Source organism: Mytilus trossulus, chromosome 11 (genome assembly GCF_036588685.1).
Source record: "Mytilus trossulus isolate FHL-02 chromosome 11, PNRI_Mtr1.1.1.hap1, whole genome shotgun sequence".
Classification (NCBI taxonomy): domain Eukaryota; kingdom Metazoa; phylum Mollusca; class Bivalvia; order Mytilida; family Mytilidae; genus Mytilus; species Mytilus trossulus.
The window spans coordinates 20,952,989-20,978,730 of record NC_086383.1 but is presented as its reverse complement, the minus strand read 5'-3'; the positions used below and the strand labels follow the sequence as shown (position 1 = coordinate 20,978,730).

The window sequence follows — 25,742 nt, the reverse complement described above, 5'->3', positions numbered from 1 at the left end:
TCCAAGCCCACATTTAATCAGTAACAACAACAAAATATTTTATCACAAAACACAAAATTTCATCACAATGTACAATGATAAACAGTAGGTTATCTCCCTGTCATAGCAAATTAAAAGTTATCTCCCTTTATTGCAGGTTGATAATCCATATTGTTTCTCATACAGGAACAATCCTCTTTGGAATAAATAGTCAATATTTACAATTCTTGTATTTACATACATGTATGATCTGTACATAACTTGTAAGCCATTAATTAATTATTAGCACCATTCGCTTCAAATAAACCAAAATAAATAACATGTTTAAAATACATCACAAATTGATCACCCTTGATGAACTTTTCCAAAAAAATTACATTTTTAGTACAATTTATTAATTTGTATATAAAACTGCTGACAATAAGATAACATTCTGTTGTAAATACCTTGATATAAACCAATAAATGCATTCCTGAAAACAAATGTAGTTGTTTATCTTTTTTTCAAAAATGTCATTGCTGTCAGGTAATGTTCAAGGCAAAAATTCTTTCTTAAAGAACTTGAGATAGTACAGCACGAAGCAATTCCTACCCACTCAATGATGACAAAATATGGAGGTTAACAAGAATTAAGTACATCATAACAACTGTACAAATTAATGGGGAATTGGAAAAATAATATTGAAAGTTTATATTTTTCTAAACTAATTTTAAGTACTTTTTCAACAAAAAAGTGATGATTGACAAATTCCTAAGTATACTGAACTCAGTTAATTGTTTAAGTTAAACTTCAGACTTCTTTTTAAATTCAGATATGAAACTTGGGGAGAATTTTAGAAATTTTAATTACAAGGAGTTGATAAATAAAATGGGGTATCTGGTATGATGAATCTGCTGGTCTGGAGATTGATCAAAAATGCAGAATATACTCAATGATTCGGTGGAAAAAACACAACCTTTAAATTCAATCAACCTATCGGTGGTCTCTCTTAGGCCTATAAGCAACATATGATGCTATCTGACATTGTTAACCCATTGTATTCATGTATAAAATCGTGGATATATAACCATCATGTTTTAATAAAACAGTCATTAGTTCTATGAATAATTAAAACATAGATTTTAAGTTAACATAGCTTGACTTTTCAAATCAAAGATGTATAAGAATTTCATGCAATGAAAAACTTGTATACATTTTTTAGAATTTATATATAAACAAATTGATGAAAACTTTCAATTTAATTGAGTACTGTAAATTCAGAAATAATTGCCTGCATTTATTATTGCAATTTTGTCAGTTTAGACTAAAATGCAATTTTAATTTTTACGATTTTGAGAAAAATCCTGTTTAATTCATATAAAATATTTCAAAGTATGAGTTTAAGTTATTGCATTTACAACTCTGTCGCATTTTTTGCAATAATTTCTGAATTTACAGTAAATATAATAATTATAAAACTAATTCACATAAAACCATATATGCTTTACAAAAAATAAAAGCATAAAACAAGCACAAAGTCAAAGAAAAATTTGTTCCAGTGAAAGAACTTTGAAAAATCCTCAAATGTAAATCTACTTATGTCTGTTCTTAAACAAGGAATATAATTTTTTGTATACTTGGCATTTACCCAGTAATAAATCATTTTACAAATAAAGATCACAAATGTAATGTAAGAAAATGGGTACATTCCTAAAACTCTTGAATCTTTTAATTAAGTAAATTAAACTGAATTATCCCCCTTCTTCAAACAGTATGAAACTACAAAATGTATCTGATTCCTTTAATTGAAAAATCTGGACTGCTGCTAATAATTCATTTTAAGAATTAACCAAATTTTAAAACATTTAAAAGTCTGACGGCAGATTATTAACAGTCCCCTCTACATTAATTACTACACTCATTAAGAGCTTGACAGAAGAGATATTTGTCTATTTTTCAAAGACGGTGAATTTTCCAACATATCTATTCACAAGGGTCTGAATGGGGGTCCTTCATTTCTATATTTACAAATATTTTAGGTGATTTTTCAATATTTATATTTTCTGCACATTTTGCTTTAAATTTAAGTACCCCAACCTTCTCTAATCTTTACTTTTGTCTTGTTTTTCTCTATTCTTTATGCATTTAAAACTTTTTCTCTTATTAATTAACAAACTAAAACCCTCATTCATACTGTGTAAACATTACAACTACCATTGAAACAATAAGGAAATTTACATGCTCTAGTTGTCTCCCTTTTAAAGCAGAAATTTTACAATAATTGAGTTATTTCCCTTTTAAAGCAGAAATTACACAATAAATGTCAACAATCAACACAATTTAAAGAGTAAATATAGAAATGGAATGATTTTTGAACACTGAACAAAAGGCTCCTCTTGTTTTTTACTTTTTGTCAGATATATTCAGAATCTTCTGGTTATACTCATGTAATACCAAAGATGATTTTGCCCTCTTATCCCTACTTTTCTTTAAACTGGTCCGCAGAGTTCGCGAAAAGTATCAGTCCTAGGGATTTTACCTCAAAAATTTGCATAGGACTTACAGCATTTTTCAATAGATTAATAGTCGGGACCAGCAGATTTTTATCAAGGACCACAAGGGGAAAAAAGATTTCGCGAACTCTGGGTCTGCCATTCCATCTATATCTTCGCACCGAAGTGTAGCCAAAAGTGAACACAGCAAGGGTCCAGTTTAACGGTTTTTTTTCATAATTTTATTGAATGTCGAGTTTAAAAGCCATACTTGAAAATCTTACAAACATTGTTATTTTTTCATAAATTTTGAAATAAAAAGTTGCCAATGTTAATTGTATACAAAATCTGGAGATAATGATGTTCATCAAATTTTTAATGGCTAATATCTCAAAATCATGGACAAGGACCCTTCCTTTTACTATTTTACTATTTCCTTTATTTATATATATCAATTTTTATTTTTTTTTCAAAAGGTTTTTTATTTAAAATAAGAGCAAACATACTTTTTCTAAGTCAAATTAGGTTGTCAAATAAATGAAAGGAACTGAATTCATTTTATAGACTAATTTCAAATTGCAAAAAAAAAATTATTTTCACTAAATAGAGATATTATAATTTAAACAAAAGAATGCTTCAATATAATCATTCTAGCAAAGGATCATCGTTAAAATAAAATATTTCCATTATAAAGATTTTAAAGAAGTTGCTATAAATTCATTTGTGCAACTTTAAAAACTAAAATATATCAAAACAAACTAAAACTAAAAAAAAACTAAAAAGTACATATTCAGTAAATACATTTTATAATTTATTGTTTTGGGAGCTCTTACGTAAGAAGTTATTTTGGGTTCATGCTTGGAACTGCTTTGGAATTTTCTATTTTTTTCTAGCAACATACACCCTCATATCCCAAACAGTAGTAAATAAAACTTGCTAAAATTCTTCTCCCCACTTAAGGCTTCCTCAGGGAAGATTAGTTATACAGCTAACTGTGTAACCCTCTTAAAATAAAGTATTGTTGTTGTTTGACTTGCTCTAAATCTAGACATAATTAAATGACAATATCCCAATTTATATTTTTTTAAACTACCAAAATTGTGATATAAGCATTTCAGGTCTTTGTTACAAACCATACATTAAAGGAAACTTTTGTACTTATTTAAATATTATTTCCAACCACCCAATTTAACAATTTACAGAACAAAAATTAAATTTTCAGATTCCTACACATGTATTAAAGCTTTTTTTTCAAACTGAAAGTAAGTGCTAGGGAATGTAATTCAAGACTGGATCTCTTCAAGTATGCATAGATTATTTCTGTTTTGCAATGTTTACATTTTGTTTTAAACCATATATACATATGAGTTAATTTAAAGCAGTAAAAAACATGAAGCAAAATTTTATTTAAAAAGATTATGGGTAAATAGCTTTTGTAAACATTGCATTTAAATATACAATGTGTAAAGCATAGATTTATTGTGTGGTGTTTTACTCAAGGGACATAATTGACATGTATTTCATAGAACATAAGTGATGTGTATTTCATGGAACATAACTGGATAACACTACAATAAATTAAAACTTAAAAACTTAAAATAAAGCACTTTACATTTAAGAACAGTATCATAGCACATATTTAATAATGTTCTTTTAAAAAAATCAATAAATTATTTCATCCATGACTTTGCAATACAGATGTTTAAGTTTACTCCATTCTTGAGTTCGCATAAATCAGTAACCAGGAACTTTGGTGTGATATGGAATCTTGTGTGTTACCAAGACACCTGAATCTTTCAGGCTGCCTTCTTGAGCAGCATCTCTGACATTGTCTGTATCCATTTTTCTCTCTGTTGATTGTTTTCTGTAGATTACAAGATTGTTTTCACTTTCTAATTTTCTTTATCATATTTAATGTTTTTGCCATCATTGGAGCTTTTGAGACTGGTCTAGCTGTAAATGATAAAAAAAAAAAATATATTCTTGATTTGTCAACAATTAAATGGTTAATACTGAATAAAATTGAGAATGGAAATGGGGAATGTGTCAAAGAGACAACAGCCCTCCCAAAGAAAAAAACCAACAACAGAAGGTCACCAACAGGTCTTCAATGTAGCGAGAAATTCCCACACCCTGAGGAGTCCTTCAGCTGGCCCCTAAACAAATATATACTAGTTCAGTGATAATCAACGCCATACTAATTTCCAAATTGAAGCCTTTACTACAGCTCTGTATCTGACTCGTAAATTTAATGTGTTTTAAAGTGTCACATTTAGAATTTACCTAAAATAATTAAAACTAACCCTTGTACTGTAAATTCAGAAATTGTTGGAATGTTTTTATTAATGAAAAGAAATGCAAAAATATCAGGTTTGGTATTATAATTCATTCATAATTTCAGTGAAGTGATTTTACTTAAAATTTTCTGTAATCGATTCAATTCGACCATGCAATCTGTGATTCCCAATAATAAATGCATGCATTAATTTCTAAATTTATAGTACTGAGAACTCTAAATAATTGAATCACAAATGGGTGTTTTATTCTTCGTTCAATATCACAATAAAATATATATACATTCAAAAGTTTATGTATGTACAGTATCATAAGCATAGAATAGTTGTAGAATTTGTGAAAGAACTGATGTATTTGCCATTTCAGAATCTAAAGGACCATGGTTTTATTATTCGGACCCAAAAATTGAAAAAGGCGTATGTCATTGGTTGACTCAATTTTTTTAAGAAGTTGTTAGCCTATCACAGGGCTTCGATGTATGTGTTATCCAGAATGCATTTGAGTCTGAAATGGTGAATTCCTGAGGATGTGATTTTATTGTTTATCCTAATCAGCCATGTGATACTTCACATATAAACTGAAATTGCAACCTCTGCAGTTATGTGATACTTACATTTTCCCAATGGGACAACATCCATCATTCCTGGTGAGAACTTTCTAAACCTTTCTCCTGTTACATTAACACTGGTACCATACTTAAGCTGCTGTCGTCTGACTTCACGAGGTGGCTTGGCCATTGAATCTACATAGGCTAACTTTGTCTGTCGCACTGAAATAAACACACAATGTTGTCAATATATATATATATTACATCAAAATCAACAGCAGAAGCACAAAGTTATTTTTTTAGTGATAAATAACATTATCTGAAAGGCCCTGATTCCAGGGCAGCTAGGGTCAATGGGATTCTGTCTGGCATGTCAACGCCAAGGGTTAATGTTCAGCATCCTCTTTTAAATTATTCTGTAACCAAAGTAGGTGTTTTTAATTGTACAGCATACAAGAAAAGCTAACACTGGCCAATTGCACATGGAGATGTAAAATTAAATCATCTTTAAGGTGGTACCTAACACTTTCCCTAAAATACATTTGGCTCGTTTAATTTTCATAAAAAATATAAAAAATTCAAAAAAAATTTAACCAAGCGTTTTATCAGAAAAATTACACTGATTATATAGCAATTTGACAAACACTAATTTTTATCATTGAGAAGCTTTACAATGCAACGTAATTAAAAGGATTAGCTGATATTACAGAGTTATCTCCCTGTAGTGTTGGGTACCACCTTAAGTTACAATTGTACAGAGTAAATAATCTTTCTAATGTCTTCCTTCATATTATCTTTAGAATTTAAACACAATTCCTCATTTCAGTCACTAAAGGCCTTTGGATAAAATGATTATTCTTGTTTTTTTGGTGTATGAACAATGGATTTTTGGCCAATGACATTGCTTTATATTGTGCCTAAACCAATCAACTTATTTTGATGTATGTTTCAGTCACAATGCAATTGATTCTGAAATGGCGAATTGATATCCATGGCAATAAACAGATTACCTCCCTTAGTTTACTTACATGGATCTTTCTTGACCTGAGCAGCAGAAATACTTTGTCTTATAGCTTTTAGTTTCTCTTCTCTCTCATCGGACTTCCTCTGAAAAAAAATTGACAAAATGATATTTCACTGTTTAAAATTCAGCTCAAATAACAAATCAATAGTTCAGACAATAATATGTACTGTAAACCAACTTATTTTTACAGACAATTTATTTCACGCATGACCTTTTCTAGTCCACTTCACAGCTATATTTAATTTCACGATTTTCTAATTTACCGGTACTAGGTGTAGTTCAATAAGAAATGTGAGTTTTAAATGTACTCCCTTAAGAAATCACAAGCCAAAATAATGTTGGTTTGCAGTAATTTAAAATCCAAAGATACCCTGCTTGGTGCTTATAGTTGAAAGGCAATTTAAAATTTTTGTGAAAGCATTTGATGTTTTATGAAAGATGGTTGAGTCACAACGATCAAAAAAGAAAAATCTTAACCCCTTAGACCCAATTGTTATAACTTTCAAAGGCATCCTGAAAAAAGAATGATTATAATCTGATTTTATTGGTTTGATAATGGACAAATCTTATATATAAAAAAAGAATATTTGTGCTACTACTTTTAACAGGTGAAATATATTCAAAGAGTGTACCCAGTATAATTCCCTCCATGATTCCATTTCTTCTCTATCAACACCTCTAAATTCCTTGTTACAATGCTGTTTCCATAAATAATCTGAATCTTCAAGGAAATGCTAAAAATTATAAAACAATTATTCATATTATACAAGTTAACATTCAGCAGTTAATACAATGTTTTAACATGCACACTTAAATTATTTTTAGAATCAAATACTGTGGATTCATTTAATTTCGTGGGTATCAATTTATCATGGATTGCTGTAAACTGTTTTGAGGATATTTGATTTCGTCTATCTTTGTATACAATGGCTTATTGAAATATGTTATTCGCTGGACATTTGAATCCATGCTTCACTTGTTTCCATGAAACCATGAAAAGTGGTATCCAACAAATAATAATGACTCCACAGTATTCGGTTGCTGGTTTATTTTATACTAAGTTTTTATACCTAGTCTAATTACGGTGTTTGTCAGTACCTTTCTTCAAATGTTATGTCCTTTCTTTGTTGTCTTAATGTCAAGAAATGAAATTGGTATATACTGCATTTGTAACTAACCTCCATGAGATAAATATTTCATCGTCAACAGAGGAAATGACAATTCAGGACACAACAATTCTACACACAAAATGATTTGCAAAAAGTAAAAGCAAACAATATTATTTTTTGTCATTTGCATTTTTAATCAACATAGATTATGAAATATGATGCAGATTACACGAACCTAAATGTGACATGAAAAGTTGGTTAATCAGCAGCCAATCCAAATGTTTAGGCCAAAAAAAAATATATGTCTGTTTCCTGTTTCCCGACCGACCCTAACTCAAACCCCCCGACCCTAAATCTTTTTATTCAAATCCGGAAAAAAATCGTTTCCGGTCCGAACCAGATCCGTATTTTACTATGCCCAAACAAAAAATGGCTGCTCCCAGCACAAATGTGCCACAATAAGCGAGTTTAAAAATGTCAGCACTTGGAGGATTATTCAATTAAAGCTTCTTTAAAGGGATTAAATCATTTAGGGGTACAGGACCCTAACCAAACATGACATATAACCGACTGCAAATCTGACAGGAAGTGCAAAAAAAAAAAAAAAAAAAAAAAGAAATCCCGACCTACCGACCCTGATTTTTTGGCCTTGGAAGCAGGAAACAGGCATATATTTTTTTTTGGCCTTATAATTTTATGGAAAGACAAAAGTTTAGCTTCACTAGTATCTCAGTTCTGCAATTTTGACAGCTAGTCTACCAGTGGGTCTCATTGGGGTCTAAGCGTGAAAGGGGATTGCCAATTTTTGAAAGCACGACACATGAAAGTCAAATTATTGTGTAGTGAAAATGGGAAATAGGGTCTCGGGGGACCCGGGAAATGACAAAAAAAATAGAATTGCTTGCGTATATAGTGTAAGCGGGATACAGGAATCTTACAAAACAGTAGGGGGGATACGGGATCAGAACCCCCCAAGGAGACCCCTCTACCATAGAATGAGAACTAAGTCATTTGGTCTCTTGTAAGGAGTTGTATTATTAGCTATCATACTAACATCTTCTTTAACAATTTCATAAAAGTCATTCTGGGCAATTTTTTTTTACATACCGGTAATACAGAATGTACAAAAATATGTAGAACTCATTTTTCATATGTCAATATTTATAGGGGAGATAATTTACAATATTTATAGGGGAGATAACTTACAATATTTATAGGGGAGATAACTCACAATATTTCTTAAGGTGGCACGGTAGTATTTCCTGGCCATAAGGGATAATGATAGCCTTTTTAGAATTTTCACCACTTTCTAACACTGCAAAAAATTCTACATTCACAGTTAACTGAAGTACTTTCATTTTACCATTCAGAAATGAATTTGGATATGTACCATGACCGTTTACCTTTTTTGCTATTTTTAAAATCCTAAGGCCACTAGTACTTATAGGTCTTTTATGGTGCAGTGAATGCAAAATTTTAAAAAATTCTCAAAAATTCATTTTCATCTGTATATAAAATTATTTCATATTTTTCTACACCTGATTCATCACTCAGTTTGGGAAAGTATGTTCATTTGATACTGTATTTTTTGTCCAATCACACTGTTTAGATACATTTACCTAAGTAGGGTACACAAAAGAGCAACCTAAATTCTGGAAAGCAAATACTACCGTGCCACCTTAACCAAGACATAACAAACTTGAAACCAGTCATGACACCTATGATGCATAGACTTCTTATTTTGGAACATATTACAATAAAGAATACTAGTCTGCACTCATTTCTTACCCAAAAAAAATGAAACATTACATCCCTACCCCATCTGGCAGATTTTCACTTTTTTTTCATCTTACCATTTTTACTTAAGGAGTGAACAAAACCCAAATATATGATGTTTCAAATCAACACAGAAGTCAAACATGATGATTCAGGAGGAATTAGTGGATTGCCAACTCTGTTTATGGTTAATCTGAATGAAAGAAACAGTTTTAGCACCAAATCATGAAAACTGGTATTAAAGTCCATTCCACATTTTACAGCATGCCTTATATTACTTCAAACATTTTCAGATTATGAGAATAATACAACAAGAGTCTTTAGATTGCAGTTAACTATTATACCAAAATCTGTTTGACAATACATGTACTAGAACACATTTCTAAGTTGACTGTTTGTCTATTTCTCATGTATGCATTAAGTTAAATTATGTCCCCTTACATAATCAATTTGCCTTTATTGTGCTTTTCACTGTCAGAAAATCTTAACAACTAATGGTATTTGCATGGAAAATGAATAAACCATTTAATCCTGCTGATATAACATCATAAATACATTCTTTGTCAAAAATAAGGTATAGTCAATGTAAAGAAACCCCTATTTCTATCTCTATTTCAGACCAGTATGAGAGCTTAATGAATAAGTAAGGACCCCTTAACCTCTTACTAGTTCCCCTAAAGCACCAACTGGTGTCATGTTACATCAGAACTACAAATTAAACCTCAAGAAAACTAGTATAGCTGTACTTGTGTTGAAAAAAATAAGAAATTATGCAATTTATTTATTTCGGTGAAAATAATACGATGTACATGCAACCGAAGAATGTCGCGTCTCAAATTCCAGTGGTTGCACATATGTCAGACACTGCGAAAAGTCAAAGCGAGCATTTATAATTAAAAATGTAGTGCAAGTTACATAAAAATAATGAATTTCTACTTTCTAGGTAAATTTTTACATTATTACCTACAGATCAGGCAAAATTTGCTGAATCAGCAATTTTTACTCTCAGGGATAGAATTTAAGGCTTGTTTTTATCATAGTAGCCCTTAATCAACTTTGTATTGATAAACTTACAAATTGCATAGGTAAAAAAAGTTCCTTTATTGATTTAGTGTAAAAATATATATCCCCCTTAAGGTGGCACGGTAGTATTTCCTGGCCATAAGGGATAATGATAGCCTTTTTAGAATTTTCACCACTTTCTAACACTGCAAAAAATTCTACATTCACAGTTAACTGAAGTACTTTCATTTTACCATTCAGAAATGAATTTGGATATGTACCATGACCGTTTACCTTTTTTGCTATTTTTAAAATCCTAAGGCCACTAGTACTTTTAGGTCTTTTATGGTGCAGTGAATGCAAAATTTTAAAAAATTCTCAAAAATTCATTTTCATCTGTATATAAAATTATTTCATATTTTTCTACACCTGATTCATCACTCAGTTTGGGAAAGTATGTTCATTTGATACTGTATTTTTTGTCCAATCACACTGTTTAGATACATTTACCTAAGTAGCGTACACAAAAGAGCAACCTAAATTCTGGAAAGCAAATACTACCGTGCCACCTAGAGGAGATAACTTACAATATTTATAGGGGAGAAAACTTACAATATTTATAGGGGAGATAACTTACAATATTTATAGGGGAGATAACTCACAATATTTCTAGAGGAGATAACTTACAATATTTCTAGAGGAGATAACTTACAGGGTTACAATCTTCGAGTCTGTATAAATCATTAGGTGTACACTTCTCTAAGACAGGCTTCAGTATGTAGAATGGCACACCACCAACATAGTCTAAACCTGTAATAAACAATGCATTACAATAAGTGTTATAGGGTTAAATAAACTGTAAACACTATTTTTTAATGATTGCTTAAGCCATGAAGTTTTGAAGTATTTTTGGCATTTCTATTTATTTCTCACTGATTGACTCAGCATTGCAAAAACTATGTATCCTTGGACCTGCAGCTGTGCTAAAAAATTATCTTCAAAAATTCATGATGGTAATCATACCAGATTGCTTATTACTATAGTAATATAATTCAAACATACTAGATGGCTTTTGTTATATAATTGATATCCTGAAATGTCTTGATCTTATATGCTTTCTATTCTTTGACCATGTGAATTAAATTCATGCAGTTATAAAACTAGAGGCTCTAAAGAGCATGTGTCGCTCACCTTGGTCTATGTGCATATTAAACAATGTCACCTGACATTGTCGATCGGGTGACATAATAAGCTAATAGACCATGTGACTATGCTATTGATGATTGAACTGTTCAGCTTGACTCTTTTTTCAAAACTTAATTTAACAAACTCAGAGCTTGTAATGATTGGTTGAAGACTTGTTGTATCGTAATCAAGATCTTGTGTGTTGTTTAATTATACTGCTTGGCTGGCGACTAGATCATAATCACAATTTTATATTTTGTGCATTGTTTATTAGCATACTGTATATTAATCATAATCAAGATTTTAGTTTTTGTGTATCGCAATGAACACTATATTTCTCATCTAATTCCTAGTAATTCAAAACTTGCCTGTGTAAATTTTTTTTATTTTTTTTGTAAGTCTGCTTTATTTTTGTGCAGTATCTCAGGCAATTCAGTCTTTTTTCAAGTGCAAATAGAACAGCTAAAAGTTGATTTCTAGTAAGATGCTAAATGAAAGATTAGCAAAGAACTTCTATATATTCTCAGAATTGCAAAAATGATAAAAAGTTCACAAAAACGAAAGTCAAGAAATGGAAAAAGACAGAATTTTTCCAGTTTTAGAAACCTTATGTTTGTCCATAATGATGTAATATAAAATACCAAACTTCTGATTTGAAATGTGTTGTTCCATACAACAGTTATCATCCAGAGGCTCAACATTCACAATATTTAACTGATACTTGTAACATGCATGACATGTGCATGAATGTATACCGTACATAAAATTACAGACTATATCAAGCCAAAAAGGTTATACAAAAGCTATCATGTATATTGTAGCAAAAATTACCGTCTTTCTGCCTAAACTGTAATCCTATCAACACTAAGGTTATATAATTAATTACTTTTAAGGAAAAAGAATGTAAAAACTGTTTAAATTATCAGCAACAAAAATATGAATGACATAAAAATAAAACTACAATTTCTAGGATTAGTTTGCTGGTTGGGTCCATGACCACTGCATGCATTTTTTTCCATCATAAGCTCAAACATAATAAAAAGATTTTTTCTTTTTTAAATTTGCATATATATATCCTTTTTCAATTATATATTCAGTGAAAGATATGACACATTAATTGATGGATCAAAAAAACTAGAGGCTCTAAAGAGCCTGTGTCGCTCACCTTGGTCTATGTGAATATTAAATAGAGGAAGCAGCTGGATTCATGACAAAATTGTGTTTTGGTGTTGGTGATGTGTTTGTTCATCTTACTTTACTTAACATTCTTGCTGCTTACAATTATCTCTATCTATAATGAACTTGGCCCATTAACTTCAGTGGAAACCATTTCGGTCATGTTGACTTATTTGTAAATCTAACTTACTGTTTACAGTTTATCTCTATCTGTAATATTATTCAAGATAATAATCAAAACCAGCAAAATTTCCTTAAAATTACCAATTCAGGGGCAGCAACCAAAAAGCCAAAAACTGCATTTTACCCCTATGTTCTATTTTTAGCCATGGCCGCCATCTTGGTTGGTTGGCCGGGTCATCAGACACATTTTTAAAACCAGATACCCCAATGATGATTGTGGCCAAGTTTTATTTAATTTGGCCAAATGGTTTCAGAGGAGAAGATTTTTGTAAAAGTTAACGACAACGGACGCAAAGTGATGGGAAAAGCTTACTTGGCCCAAAGGGCCAGGTGAGCTAAAAATAAATAATTGGTCTTTTGTAGGACAATTAATGTCAGAATTGGGCGGAAAAAAACACCCTGGCCTGCAATTTTTAACTTTTCTTGTATCTTTCAACAAAGCAAAATTTAAAATAAAATTGTAACATATGCAGTATTTACTTACTTTCTATATTGTTCATTAGAATCTGCATACATATATCTTGTAGTTTGTACACCTCTGTAATAGAAAAAAATAATGCATGAACAACAGTCATATTGTTATTTTATTTAAATACTGATATTCCTTTTCGCCATGTCAGGGCTTTTTATAGTTTACTATTTGATATAATAAAGTTTAAATACATATTTTCATTTAAAATAGGTTATTTCATAAAACTATTTTACTAAAGTAATCGAAATGTAAACGAAAAGTAATCGATGATTACATCATAATTTTTGCTGTAATTGATTAAAATAAGATTACATGTAATCGAAAATGTCTTCGATTTCAGATTACTGTCAATTACTGGAAAAAATGTAATCAATAACAATCAATAACAATCGATTACGATTACCCCATCCCTGGTTTGCTCACAGTTAATGTTGTTCACAGCTACATCATTTTGTTTGTACTGGATTGTTAAACTCATTGGCCATCATCTTTTTATTTTTATATTTTTTGTAATTGTAATGTGACATATATATATATATATATATGGGTTTATTTCACAGTATGGATTTGGTCATGGTACAGGTGCTTAAGCGTTGGATAAAAATAGACGTTATGCAAGTGCACATTTACATTTACATGAATATGATTTTGATAGATTTTGTTGAACAATCAATTACAAAATGGTTGAATTTTGGTCTTTTTTGAAAAGTTCATAAATCAACTAAATTTTTTAAATATTTACAGACGTTGTATTTTTCAACCAGAAGTAAATAATTTGACGTATTTATGTTTTAACCCTAAACTTTTATCAAGACTAAGTGGTACAAACAAACCTGGAACTAGAGTTGATTTCTTTCCTGAGTACACCTTCGTCCTATCATAAGTCTTCGTTCCAATCACAGACTCGTCAAAAACAGAACCTAGAAAAATTATATTATTTCCTTGTTTAAAAGTAATTCTGACCTAGATCCATTCATTAAGCATCATGCACATTTTTTTCCAGTTTATTCAGATGTTCAGTTTAGTTAACAACAGGATTTTTCTTTCATTTGAAGTCAGTTTCTTTCTTTTTTTAGTGTGTGAAACTATCATAACCAGATTACTATGCATGCAGAATCCAATCAAGTCATGCAAGTCTCATGCATATTAAGTTTCTGCAATTACATGAATTAAACATAGATAAATTTACAACAGATTATTTTAATTTTCATGTCATGTATATATATGTCATGGAAGCACTCAAGATTATGCTTGTAAAATATATTCACAAGTAAGCTGGTACAAAACATATACATTGTACCGCTGAAATAGTTCAGTGATGATGAAAATTTTGATGTTGATATGAATTTTAAATAACAGTAATGGAACTTAGGGTTATCTTCATCTGGTTTAGAGATTATTAATGTGTTATCTGATAATTTAGTCCAGTATTAAATTGGTTCTTGAATGTAGATTCATTTATAACTTGTGAGCTCCAATTTCCCTCAGCTATTTTTTTGTGTGGATATTTGACAATGTTTGATATTTGTGGCTTTGTAAGTTAAAAACATTTAGATTTGTGGATTATCTTTACCCACACAATATTTGAAAATTAATATCAAACAAGTCTAACAGATTATAATTAATTTATAGTTTCCAAATTTGTTCAACATGTTCAATATACATGTAACCCTTAATCATGTTAACACATGGTTAATACTATACGAAATCTGACCTTTTTTAATTTCCTCTGGTGGTGGTATATATTTCTTTGGTTTATAGTCAGGCATTGGTTCTGGTAGACCACTAGGGAAACTCTCAAGTTTGATCTGAAAATAATAATCATGATAATCAAAAAACATGTAAAGGAGTCAATAATGGAAATATTTTTATATCAATTGATATATTTTTAGTGTTTTTTTTATAAATTATATGAATCCAAGAAAAGTATTTTTGATTACATGGGTTTACATATATCATGTATATATGTATAGTTATGGTAAAATGTTTGCTTTATTTTGTTTATAGTTGGTTTTGGTAAATAATTTTCATTTAATACTAGGATTTTTTTCCTCTGGGAACTATATATTGTCATGCATGACCACTTGAACTACCAAATCTGATCCCTATGACCTTCACGACCTTTAATGCATAAGGGAAAAGTCCTGCATTTATATGAAAGACCATTTTTCTGGAATAAAAGTTATAAAACTGTTGGTTAATACATTTTGTAGATTCATCAATATTAAATTCATGTATGCATATTGTCTGCACATTAACTTCATATTTATAACAATATTAGATTTAACTGAGAAAAATCATCAGAGATTGATCCTCAGATGAACCACTATGTCTGTAATGTACATCATGAGCTATTTTGGAATTCTGCAAGTTAATACGTAAACATCAATTTATTTTACATTATTATTTTTTTTATCAAACTGAAACCTAATTTATGAGTAAATTCTGCTATGAACCACTGAGGTTATATGTAAACTCAGTTAATGACTAAATGAGGCATTAAAATTGTTTTAAAAATATTTTAATTGATCTCATGTTGACCTCATTTGGATTTGTTTGTGTTGTTTGGTTGCTGTTTCATTGACATGTATAACCTTATAATTACCTAGTGTTCATACATCCCATACTGTTAGATGGCTGTTATATCAATTTTGAATACAGTTAATTTTTATGCTCTTATATTACCAAATATATCTATATATACAATGTATTCCAAATTTTCTCATAAAATATATATGTACATGATGTGCTACAGTACAATACCAACCTGCTTGGTAACTGGCTTTTCCAACTGTGATTCAGATTTTCTTTTACTTCCACTATGCTGATATTTGTCTGGTTTTTCCTGCTTAATCTTTACAGAGTTGCTTCCCTTCATATCAGATTTACTTCCCTTGTTGTCTGAAGATTTACTTCCTGCTGATTTATCCCCTTCTGTTCCTTTCTTTTTTATTTTGAACTTTGATATCAACTCTGTATATTTACTGTCCACCTCTCTTTTCTTTACTTTCTTTTTCTTGTCTGCCAATAGAGTATCATCAAATGACTTTCCTGAGCTATTTGATTTGCCACTCATCTTTTGCGATTTTGAAGATTTATGTTTTTCGCTTTCACTTGAAATTTTGCACTTTTTACTATCCGATTTATCAGTATCCCTCGATGATTTTTTATGTTTGTTTCTACTTAAGGACGGTAGAGGTAACAGCGGACTATCATATCCATCGGTTAATCCATTCTCTAACAAAGAATCAGCAAAACCATCAAAATCATCAAGACTATAGTTTTTTGCATTATGATCGATATATTTCATCCGTTCTTTCACACTTTTTTCTATATCTTCAAATGAAAAATTCTCCTCCAAATAATTATCATTTTCCAAATCATTGATATCCATACCCCAAGAATTTTCCATAGGTTTGATCTTATTCTCCTCTTCGTGTTTTTGTTCACTTTCTGTCAAATCATTTCCATCTGAATCCATTGATTGAGAATATTCAACTTTTTCTTCACAATTTGAGATTATATTCTTTGCCAGTTCTGCCATGATGTCACTTGCGCTCTTGTGTTTATCTGAATTTTTATTTGCTTTTTCATCTGAATCTTTTTTGTGTTTATCAGAGCGGCTAGAATGACTTGAATGTTTATCTTTTTTATCAGATTCACTTCGATCCTTGTTTTTAGAATCAGAACTACTACGATGTTTATGAGATTTGTCTGATTCACTTCGATGCTTGTGAGCAGAATCACTACTATGTTTGTGCTTATCATCCTTCTCCTTCTTGTTGTCTTTCTCTCTTTTATCTGAGTCTTTACTTTTTCTTTCCGATTCTGAACGATGTTTATCACTACTAGAACTGGAGTGTTTTTTATCTGACCTACTTTTATCAGTTGACTCTGATCTTTCTTTTCTGTGATTGTTCTCAGAACTGTTCTTTGTATCTTTCTTTTCACTTGATTTATGAGATCTTTCCTGTTCACTTTTCTCACTGCTGTGTTTTTTATCAGAATTATCTTTACTAGATTCACGACTACTACAATGTTTTTCACTTGAATTTTTTTCACTACTAGAATGCTTTTCGTTTTTTTTATCACTTTTTTCACTCCCAGAATTTTTTTCGTCTTTTTTATCACTTTTTTCACTCCCTGAATGCTTTTCATCTTTTCTGCTTTCCTTTTCATGATGATTACTGTTTTTATGGCTACTTAAACTCCTATGAGTATGTTTGTCACTTGAATTCACAGATTGTTTTTCACTCTTTTCCTCCTTACTACTTCTGTGACTTTCACTGTGTTTTCTATCCGAACTTTTTTCACTTGAATGTTTATTTTCATCTTTGCTACTTTTATCAGACTTGTGACTTCCACTCCCGTGTTTTTTATCAGCAACACTTTGCTCACTTTTACGATCTTTATCACTTGAGGGTTTAACATCTTTATCACCAGAATGATCAGAATCACTTTTGTGCTTGTTATCAGAGCTACTTTTGTGAGTAGTCTCACTACTTCTACTTTTGTGTTCTTTTTCCGAATGTTTACTGTCAATTTTTTCCTTGGAACTTCTGTGACTTTCACTTCGATGACTACTTTCCGATTTTTTGTCATCTTTGCTGCTACTTTTATGGCGATCACTACTATTTTTCTCTTTCTTATCAACTTCTTTCTTGTCGGACTTAATATCACTTTTTTCACTAGAATGTTTACTCTTGTTCTGACTATGTCTGTGTTTTTCCTCTGTATGTTTGTCCCTGTGTTTTTCCCTGTGTTGTTTATCATCATTTTTATCCTGAGAATGTTTTTTATCAGACTTACTATCACTTTGCTGTTTTTTATCAGAATCACTAGAGTGCTTTTTATCCTTTTCACTAGAGAGTTTTTTATCAGATGAGTTATGACTTGAATGAGATGACTTGTGTTCTTTATGAGATTTGTCCGATATTTTATCGTTCTTACTCTCATGTTTTTCACTTTTACTAGATTTGTGTTTTTGTATTTCATGTCTTTTATCCCTATCTTTAGATGACTCATGTCTGTGAGGAGCCTTTTCATGTTTAGTTTCTACTTTTTTATCATAGTGGTTGTTTTTAGACCTACTATCACCCTCAACATTTTTCCTTTGTTGATTTTCTTTTTCCACATGACTATCATCACTAGATTCATTATCAGGTGATGGAGATCTACTTCCTGATTGGTTGCTATCAGGTGATTGAGATCTGGGAGTTGATTGGTCTTCCTCAGGTGAAGGTGACCTTTGTTCGGAATGATTACTACCAGGTGACTCTGATCCTCTTTCTGATTGGTCATTTTGATCTTCACTGACTTCAGCCTCATTTTCCTTCTCCAATCGTATAGCTTCTTCAGCAACCATCATCTTCCATTTAAAGACCAATGCTTTAGCATACATGCCCACTTCACCATCCTCCTTTCTAAATCCATTGACAGTCTTTCCAATACCAGTTGCCTTTAAAACATAACAGCAGATTATTACATGTGTTGCATAAGAAATATTGCGATTTCCCAGGGCTTTTTAGCATCAGGTTAATGTGATGCTATCTAAATTGATTTTCTAAAAGACTGTGTGATGGATGTGATGTTATAATTTTTAGAAACAAGATGGTGGTATTTCAAATTTACTTTTACTGTATATGAAATATCTAGGAAGAACACTGCTTTTCTGTCCAAAAAAAAGGATAAATATATTTTACATTTAGTGACAAAAATCCTTTGTTTTCACTCCTCTGATAAGTTACACACAATTCTGTAAATTCATTATTATTCGTTGGATACAAATTTTCGTCGATTTAGTGGTTACCTGCGGGGATCCAATGTCCAACAAATAACAAAATTTTGTATAGAAATTTATACAGACTTTTGAAAAACAAGGAAAAACAAATATCCATAAAAATGCAAGCTTTCCTCGATCCACAAAAATTGATACCCTAGAGAATAAATGAATCTTCAGTAACTTTTTAAAAACAGTGCACGGTCAACAAAGTTGCCTCTAAATGGAGTGTTGATATGTAGACAAAGAAGCAATTCCTTGCATTTACATTTCAATACTTAGATTAATTGTTCTACAAATCATTTAGTTTCAAATACAATATGCATTTTTTTCATCAATATAATGAGCATGTTCAACAGTTCAGAGCAAAAGGTGAAGCATTTTAAATGTGTTACATGAATGTAGTTAAAAAGTATTTAACATTTAATGTATGATGATGTTTGGTCTTCACAACAAGAACAATGTAGAATCCCTGGAGACCTACATGTGAATTTAATCTGGAAGTCACTTACCTGCAGAACATCAACATTTATTGGTAGATCTGATAGTCTTCTAACAATATGAAGCACCTGCAAGTACATAAAGTATATCAAATCAAATTTGAGAATATTGTTATCTTATTAATAAAAAATTGCCAGAGTTCGTGAAATATTTTTTCCCTGGTGCAGTGGTGGTCCTTGAAGAAAATCTGCGGGACCTTGCTATTAATTCTATTGAAAAAATACTAAAATTGTGTCAGTCCTATGCAAATTTTTGGTGGTAAAATCCTGAGGACCACCACTTTTTGCGAACTCTGAATTGCTATAAATGATTTGGCTGAAAGTGTGTTAAAAGTTGCTAAATAAGCTGCTGTACTGTACAACAACTAAAAATCAAACTAAATGTCTCCTCTTTAGTGCTAGTCATCTTTGGTTGTACACATCTCAAGTGTGTTTTAAATGAAAAAAAAATCTGATTCAAGGTTCAGTACAATTAATTTAACCCATACTCACAAATGGTGTCAAGGGAGAGCTGAAAATTCAGCCCCTAAAATTTTCTCCCCACAGCAGGGATTGAAACAGGAACCTTTGTGTTTGTAGTCCGATGCACTAACCCCTACACCACGGCTCTAATCATAATGTATGTGTATTGATCTGATGAGTAAACCTTTTTTATAGTCCATTCTTTTGTTGTACTGTTACACCACTGTCCCAGTTTAGGGGGAAATTGGGATTCACCTAACATGTTAACCCCTCGACATTCTGTATGTATGTGCCTGTCCAAAGTCAGGAGCCTGTAATTCAGTGGTTGTCGTTTGTTGATGAGTTCCATATTTTCGTTAATTTTTTGTACATAAATCAGGTCATTAGTTTTCCCGTTTGAATTGTTTTACATTGTCATTCCAGGCCTTTTACAGCAGACTATGCAGATGGACTTTGCTCATTGTTGTTAATTTTTGTGTCATTTGGTCTCTTGTGGAGAGTTTTCTCTTTGGCAATCATACCACATCTTCTTTTTTATATGTCTTTCATTTTTTTTATTACACATGCGACATGAAGTGTGATGGGAAAAAGTAAAATCACAAAAATACTGAACTCAGAGGAAAATCAATTAGGAAAGTTCATTAATCCCTTAGTTAATGTGGTAAATATTTAGTCAACTGTAAGCTGACTTATACAGCTGACCTATACAGCTGACTTATACAGCTGACTTATTTAGCTCAGTCCGTATATAAGCTGCCTTGTAATACATTGGAGGGTTGTAATGCAGTGTTGTCCCCAGAAATTTTGGATAGCATCACATTTGGCTTAAAAAAATATTATTTTTTCAATGTAATTTGTCGCATCGTGGCAATGCTCTATTTCCATTATGATAAATATATGCGGTTTTGTTTATTACAAAATGTATTATATTGTTTGTATGCTATAGGTCCTTATTTAGTTAATAAAATACTATATTCAGCAATATTTTTTGTGTCAATATTTGTCGTATCTGGTCCGGTTCCGATCAGTAGTTTGTACACTAAAATATTAAATGGCAGCCAATAGCAATGAAAAACTAGAGGCTCTAAAGAGCCTGTGTCGCTCACCTTGGTCTATGTGATTATTAAACAAAGGACGCAGATGGATTCATGACAAAATTATGTTTTTGTGATGGTGAAGTGTTTGTACATCTTATTTTACTGAAGATTCTTGCTGCTAACAATTATTTCTATCTATATTAAACTTGGCCCAGTAGTTTCAGTGGAAAATGTTAGTAAAAATTTACAAATTTCAGGAAAATTGTTAAAAATTGACTATAAAGGACAATAACTCCTAAAGGGGTCAACTGACAATTTTGTTCATGTTGATTTATTTGTAGATTTTACTGTGCTGAACAATAATGATGTTTACAGTTCATCTCTATCTAAAAAAAATGTATAATAATATTCAAGATAATGACCAAAAACAGCAAAATTTCCCTAAAATTACCAATTCAGGGGCAGCAACCCAACAACAGGTTGTAGGATTCATCTGAAAATTTCAGGGCAGTTAGATCTTGCCTAGATATATAATTTTACCACTTGTCAGATTTGCTCTAAAAGGTTTGGTTTTTGAGTTATAAGCAAAAAACTGCATTTTACCCCTATGTTCTATTTTTAGCCATGGCAGCCATCTTGGTTGGTTGGCCAGGTCACGCCACACATTTTTTTAACTAGGAACCCCAATAATGATTGCGGCCAAGTTTGGTTTTATTTGGCCCAGAAGTTTCAGAGGAGAAGATTTTTGTAAAAGATTACTAAGATTAACGAAAAATGGTTAAAAATTTACTATAAAGGGCAATAACTCCTAAAGGGGTCAACTGACCATTTTGGTTATGTTGATTTATTTGTAGATCTTACTTTGCTGAACATTATTGCTGTTTACAGTTTATCTCTATCTATAATAATATTCAAGATAATAACCAAAAACATAAAAATTTCCCTAAAATTACCAATTCAGGGGCAGCAACCCAACATGGGTTGTCGGATTCATCTGAAAATTTCAGGGCAGTTAGATCTTGCCTAGATAAACAATTTTACCACTTGTCAGATTTGCTCTAAAAGGTTTGGTTTTTGAGTTATAAGCAAAAAACTGCATTTTACCCTATGTTCTATTTTTAGCCATGGCAGCCATCTTGGTTGGTTGGCCAGGTCACGCAACACATTTTTTTAACTAGAAACCCCAATAATGATTGCAGCCAAGTCTGGTTTTATTTGGCCCAGTAGTTTCAGAGGAGAAGATTTTTGTAAAAGATTACTAAGATTAACGAAAAATGGTTAAAAATTGACTATAAAGGGCAATAACTCCTAAAGGGGTCAACTGACCATTTTGGTTATGTTGACTTATTTGTAGATCTTACTTTGCGCTGAACATTATTGCTGTTTACAGTTTATCTCTATCTATAATAATATTCAAGATAATAACCAAAAACATCAAAATTTCCCTAAAATTACCAATTCAGGGGCAGCAACACAACAACGGGTTGTCAGATTCATCTGAAAATTTCAGGGCAGATAGATCATGACCTGATTTACAATTTCACCCTTTGACAGATTTGCTCTAAATGCTTTGGTTTTTGAGTTATAAGCCAAAAACTGCATTTTACCCCTATGTTCAATTTTTAGCCATGGGGGCCATCTTGTTTTGTTTGGCGGGTCACGCCACACATTTTTAAAACTAGATACCCCAATGATGATTGTGGCCAAGTTTGGTTTCATTTGGCCCAGTAGTTTCAGAGGAGAAGATTTTTCTAAAAGTTAACGACGACGGACGACGAACGCCAAGTGATGAGAAAAGCTCACTAGTCACTTGGCCCTTCGGGCCAGGTGAGCTAATAAGAAAATAAACAATGTTTGACAAGAGATTTGGAATGAATATGGCGTTTTTAATGTTTTAAATGGATGAAACATAAACTAAAGCCAATTCACCACTTTTGAGTTCATCCGTCACAGGAAAAAACTTGTCAATTATACACGCCTTTATGACGTCATTTACCAGATAGAGGGGTGGCCTGTAATCCTGCACTATTTATGTTCATCAAGCGTCTCAGTGATCGTGATTGTGCAGGATAAACTAGAAATAATGGTTGTTCTGTAGGTACTTAATGACAATTCCCTAATGACAGCAATGCTGATTGTCAATTTTGAGAATTCAATTATTCGTACAACATAGAATTATAATTTTCCAACCACTCACTGAACATTGGCATGGAAGTGATAACGCCTCTAAACTCACAAATGACGTTCACTAAAACCAGAGTTTTTGACGGAAATGCATCGAACTCGAAAGTTGTCAATTATGATCACTTTCTAAAAGAAAGACCAAAACTTATTTAGCTCATATAAAAAATTGTCAATCTCGATTTACAAAAAGTGATAGGAAGAGAAAGAATGTAATACTACTGTAATATCTTGCAGACCACATGGTATTAATCATGTCACAAGTGACAGCCTGGGGTATTCCTATCCAAACAGTTACCCCCCAAAGGGCAATTAACACCTTTCAATCACTCTTAATTGTCTATTGTCTGACTTGAAGGAATTAAAGGTGATATATACTTTTATGATCATAAGCCATGTAAACGGTAATAAGATGAAAGTTCAAAATTAAGGACATGCCATATAGAAGTGAGAAAAATAACATCCTGAAAATAATTATAGCGTCGCAAAAATTATTATAGCGGCGCAGGAAGAAAATATAGCGTCGCGGTACTGTGACACTAAAACGGCCTGGGGAGAACACTGGTAATGGGGGTACCTTCATGACATATGATGGTAAAAATGCTTCTGAAATGATGTTAACTGTAACAGCTGGTGCACAAAACGGTGCATGACACTAAAAAAAATACACTTTCTTTTAGAAAAAAAAAATTTAATGATTTTAACGAATCATGTTTAATTTTTTCCTAACATTACGGTAACGATAATCATTTGAGACCTCACACGAAACACAATAAGGATATATTTTGATGAATCAACGTAAAATTAACCAATATGACGCTAACAGTAGCTGAAAATTACTGTTAGACACCTACGGTAAAGCCTAAAGATATCCTGGGTTAAGGTCCCAGTGGAAAGAAAGTGATTTTGTAAGAAGAATCAAGGTCTACAGTTACAGAGGTATCAAATGTGCATTGGAAGCGAAAGGGAGCTGATACTGCAATTATTTTATGGACCCATAAATTTCCTAAGCAACTTAAGCAAGTAATTTAGAACTTTATTAAAAAGTCTGTAACAGGGAAATAAAAATGACTGTGTTCCACAAAGAGGCCATGCTTTAATAACTTGTTATGATGATGAATGTCTACAAGAAATACTTCCTATTTCTAAGGTTGAAATGGTTACAACCTTTTTTTAGCATGTTTATGCACTCGGAAATTTAAAACCGATATCAAAAGTCTGTCACTTTCAAGAATATGGATCTTTTGACAGCAATCATTAAAGGTTCGGGTAAATTGATGTATACCTTGTCTGTATCATTTTTGCTTGCATTTAAATACGATTTGTATTTTAAAACTTTGTTGGTTATGTCAGCCATCCCATCTGTTTTCGTGTCGATATTTGTCGAGCTAGTCAAAATAGAAATTTAACAACTTCCGGTTTCCATTTGGGGCTCACAAGGGGACAACCATTCGTCCGTTTCTGTTTATCACAAAATACCGTAATGGTATGAGTTTTTTTAATATTGGGTTATCTTTTTACTATATTTCAATGAGGGTCTTCAATTTTTTATGAAATGAAATAGCTAAAATAATTATCTAAATCTCATAATAATATATATAATTTGATTGATATACTATTTTTAACATTTTATATTTATAGGTCTAACTTAGGTCACTCTGAAAAAGGATTTGTATGGTACCAATGATTTGTATAGTCTTCCTAATCCTTGATAGTACTATCAGAGTCTGAGACATATAAATAGTTTCTGAGATATGACACGACTGCCTGTGGTCCCTGTGAAAATCCCCATTTGTTTACGAAATCAATCAATAACTCTGCAATGAAATAAAATTTAGAATCATGACCAAAAAGTATACAGATCTTCAAATGATCTAAGAGTAATATAACTAAGAAGAGTGGTAAGTTTTAAGCAACAATCATAAATCGTTTTAAGATACGGTGCGACATGTGACCCCCCTTTTTCAATAACTATAAATAAAACTAAGAATCATCACCAAAAAGTATACAGATCTTTAGATTGATAATATGAGGCAGGCATAACCTGTGAATGGGGACGAAGTCTGTATGTATTATTTTCTTAATTCAACCATGTTGATAAAAGAAACCGAAATACCGTACGTAACGTTCCCGATTTTGGTTCTGTTGTTAGGGAATTAGCTGTGACGTTCTTTAAGTTATGACGTCATATTCGATGTAAACAAAAGAAACGCTTTCATCAGGTAACGTAACGTTTTTTTTTTCATATCAAACAATTATTAAAATTGAATTTGTATTGAGATCCAATCTTATGTTTTACTAGACTGATAAATATAAAAAAAAATCAAAGTTTCATGCAAACAAGCAAATTCTGCGCAAATGCGGGAAAACCGGAACAGGAACTATAGATCTGAAAAAAAACGTTAACGATTTTGAGTTCATTAGTACAATGAAAAATTCGGGAAATTTTCCCAGATTTTTTTTTTTTTTTTTTTTTCATTGATTTTTCTACCGTAATTGGGGACTTCGTCCCCATATAATTAAGAAGTGTTTACTTAAATTTTAAAGCAATAATCATAAATCGG

General features: G+C 31.4%; 1 protein-coding gene across 1 annotated transcript; it reads right to left on the bottom strand.

The window, feature by feature from the left end:
- LOC134690852 (transcription elongation factor B polypeptide 3-like) lies at positions 1-24,603 on the bottom strand. Its single transcript, XM_063550965.1, has 11 exons — positions 24,464-24,603; positions 19,511-19,567; positions 15,987-18,677; positions 14,934-15,027; positions 14,053-14,139; positions 13,232-13,285; positions 10,916-11,013; positions 6,949-7,050; positions 6,321-6,399; positions 5,359-5,514; positions 1-4,403 (listed from the first exon to the last, which is right to left on the bottom strand). Exons 1-11 carry the CDS (start codon positions 24,533-24,535, stop codon positions 4,336-4,338), a joined length of 3,558 nt encoding a protein of 1,185 aa, XP_063407035.1. The 5' UTR covers positions 24,536-24,603; the 3' UTR covers positions 1-4,335.
- Positions 24,604-25,742: the final 1,139 nt, after the last annotated feature.